This window comes from Chiloscyllium plagiosum, chromosome 19, assembly GCF_004010195.1.
Source record: "Chiloscyllium plagiosum isolate BGI_BamShark_2017 chromosome 19, ASM401019v2, whole genome shotgun sequence".
In the NCBI taxonomy this organism is placed as follows: domain Eukaryota; kingdom Metazoa; phylum Chordata; class Chondrichthyes; order Orectolobiformes; family Hemiscylliidae; genus Chiloscyllium; species Chiloscyllium plagiosum.
In genome coordinates this window covers 51233464-51236694 of record NC_057728.1, presented here as the reverse complement: position 1 = coordinate 51236694, position 3231 = coordinate 51233464, and the positions used below count along the sequence as shown (strand labels likewise).

The 3231-nt window shown below is 47.4% G+C and overlaps 1 protein-coding gene across 1 annotated transcript in view; it reads left to right on the top strand.

Annotated features, from left to right (window-relative positions):
- Positions 1–2680: 2680 nt before the first annotated feature.
- The window catches only part of pwp1 (PWP1 homolog, endonuclein), a 56372-nt gene continuing 55821 nt past the window's right edge, over positions 2681–3231 (top strand). Inside the window, exon 1 of the mRNA XM_043709852.1 lies at positions 2681–2893. Coding sequence (XP_043565787.1) covers positions 2828–2893 — 66 coding nt within the window. The 5' untranslated portion in view covers positions 2681–2827. The remainder of the gene's footprint in view (positions 2894–3231) is intronic.

The window sequence follows — 3231 nt, the reverse complement described above, 5'->3', positions numbered from 1 at the left end:
AAAGAACCTTTTATCCCAACTCTCTGCCTTCTGTCAGACAGCCAATCCTCAATCCATGCCAGTAGCTCACCTCGAACACCATGGGCCCTCACCTTACTCAGCAGCCTCCCGTGAGGCACCTTATCAAAGGCCTTTTGGAAATCTAGGTAGATAACATCCACTGGGTTTCCCTGGTCTAACCTACTTGTTACCTCTTCAAAGAATTCTAACAGGTTTGTCAGGCACGACCTCCCCTTACTAAATCCATGCTGATTTGTTCTAATCCGACCCTGCACTTCCAAGAATTTAGAAATCTCATCCTTCACGATGGATTCTAGAATTTTACCAACAATTGAGGTTAGACCAATCGGTCTATAATTTTCCATTTTTGTCTTGATCCTTTCTTGAACAAGGGGGTTACAACAGCGATTTTCCAATCACCTGGGACTTTCCCTGACTCCAGTGATTTTTGAAAGATTACAACCAACGCCTCTGCTATTTCTTTGTCCATCTCCCTCAGAACTCTAGGATGTAGCTCATCAGGGCCAGGAGATTTATCAATTTTTAGACCTTTTAGCTATTCTAGCACTTTCTCTTTTGTAATGGCTACCATATGCATCTCTGCCCCTTGACTCTCCTTAATTGTTGGGATATTACTCATGTCTTCCACTGTGAACTGATAGAAAGTATTAAGTTCGTCAGCTATTTCTCCCATCACTAGCCTTCCTGCATCAACTTGGAGCAGCCCAATTTTGACTTTTGTGTCTCGTTTGTTTCTTATCTGTTGAATGAAACTTTTACTATCAGTTCTAATATTACTGGCTAGCTTACCTTTATATTTGATTCTCTCCTTCCTTATTTCTCTCTTTGTTATCCTCTGTTTGTTTTTGGAGTCTTCCAAATCTTCTGATTTCCCAGTGCTCTTGGCCACTTTATAGGCTCTGACATTTTCCATGATACATTTCCTGAGTTCCTTTATCAGCCATGGCTGTCTAATCCCTACCACAATTTTGCCTTCTCTCTTTCAAACTGCAGACTAATCTCTACCATATTATGATCGCTGCCTCCCAAGTGTTCCCTTACTTCAAGATCTTTTATAAAGTCTGGCTCATTACATAGCACTAAGTCCGGAATAGCCTGCTCCCTTGGGGACTCCATCACAACCTGTTCCAAAAAGCCATCATGTAAGCATTCTATGAACTCCCTTTCTTTGGATCAGGTACTGAAGAACTCAGTCTCTTAACACAGCTATACCTTGTTTAGATTGATTAATGACAAGTAGAATTCTCACTGTAAAAGTGCCAGGCAATGACCATCTCCAGTGAAAGAATCCAACCATTGCCCTTTGACATTCAACAGATACCATTCCTGGATAACCTGTATATCTTGAGATAATACCATTAACCAATAACTGAAACTAACCAACCATACAAGTGACAGCAACAGCAGGTCAGAGTCTCGGAATTCTGCAGCAATTAACTCATTTCCTGACTCCCCAAATCCTCTCCAACAAGGCACAAGTCAGTAGTGTGATAGAATACTCTCGACTTACATGAAGTTTGACATCATCTGGACAAATAATCCTGTTTGATTGATATTTCATGTAGACTAAACATTTCCTGTCTTCACCACCAGTGGCTGCAGTTTGAATCATGTACAAGAAAGTTAAAAATCACGCAACACCAGGTTATAGTCCACCAGGTTTATTTGGAAGCACTAGCTTCTGAGCGCTGCTCCTTCATCAGGTAGCTGTAGAGCTCCACAACCACCTGATGAAGGAGCAGTGCTCCGAAACCTAGTGCTTCCAAATTAAACTGTAGTACTATAACCTGGTATTGTGTGATTTCTAACTTTGTCCACCCCAGTCAAACACCGGAACCTCCACATCATCCTTTACAAGATGCATAGCAACAACACACCAAGGCTCCTTAGATAATAATGTTCCAAACCCATGATCTTTACCACAGAGAAGGTCAAGGGCATCAAATAAATCAGAATACCATTATCTGGAGGTTCCCCACACATTTTTTTGACTTAGTGGCTCACTGTTACCTTCTCAAGGGCAACAATAGATGGAAGTAGATGCTAGCCTAGCTGCAGTCCATGTGTTTTAAGTATAAACACAGTGCTGTTAGGGAGAAAGTTTCAGGACCCGGTGACAAAGTTGTAATAGGGATACAGTTCCAAGTCAGGATGGTGTGTAAACTTGAAGGGGAGCTTACAAGGGGATGGAATTCCCATGTATCCGTGATTATGGTGAAGGCTTCGGGTTAGGAAGATGTTTGATGGAATCCTGATGATTTTCTGCAGTGAATCTTTTGGATGGTACACACTGCTGCTACTGAGTGGTGGAGGGAGTGAATGTTTGTGGATGTGGTGCCAATAAAGCGGGCTGCGTTGTCCAGCTTCTTGAGTGTTGTTGGGTCTGCATTCATCCAGGCAGGTGGTGAGAATTCCATCTCAGTCTGCACCGTCCCTTGTAGATGGTGGGTATGCTCCTTCAACCAGGAACCAACACTGAGATCAGACTTTACATCACAGAGCAGGAACGCCCACTAAGGGGCGGGGTCAGGCGGACGGGGCGGGGGCACACATTACATCACAGAGCAGGAACGCCCACTAAGTGGCGGGGTCAGGCGGACGGTGCGGGACAAATGTGGTGGGGCGGGGCCAAAGCTGAAGGGCGGGATCAATGGGGAAAGGCGGGGTTTCTGCCGGAAGTGAGCTCCCGGAAGTTCCGCGTGCTCTTGTTGTCGCTGAGGGCCACGCGGCCATTGGGGAGAGTTCGCACCGGCCTTTCCCGCCGCCAAGAAAACCAACTGCAGCCGCTATCGTCCCTTCGAGCGGCATGAGCAGCCTGAGCCCGTGTGTTAGCTGGGTCCCCCGCGGGGTGGCCAAGGAAACCCCGGACAAGGTCAGGAATCGGGTAAAGGCAGTGCCGCACTGTCGGGAGGGTCAGTACTGAGGGAGTGCCGGACTGTCGGAGGGTCAGTACTGAGGGAGTGCCGCACTGTCGGAGGGTCAGTGCTGAGGGAGCGCCACACTGTCGGAGGGTCAATACTGAGAGAGTGCCGCACTGTCGGGAGGGTCAGTGCAGAGGGAGTGCCGCACTGTCGGGAGGGTCAGTACTGAGGGAGTGCCGCACTGTCGGGAGGGTCAGTACTGAGGGAGTGCCGCACTGTCGGGAGGGTCAATACTGAGGGAGTGCCGCACTGTCGGAGGGTCAGTGCTGAGGGAGTGCCGCACTGTCGG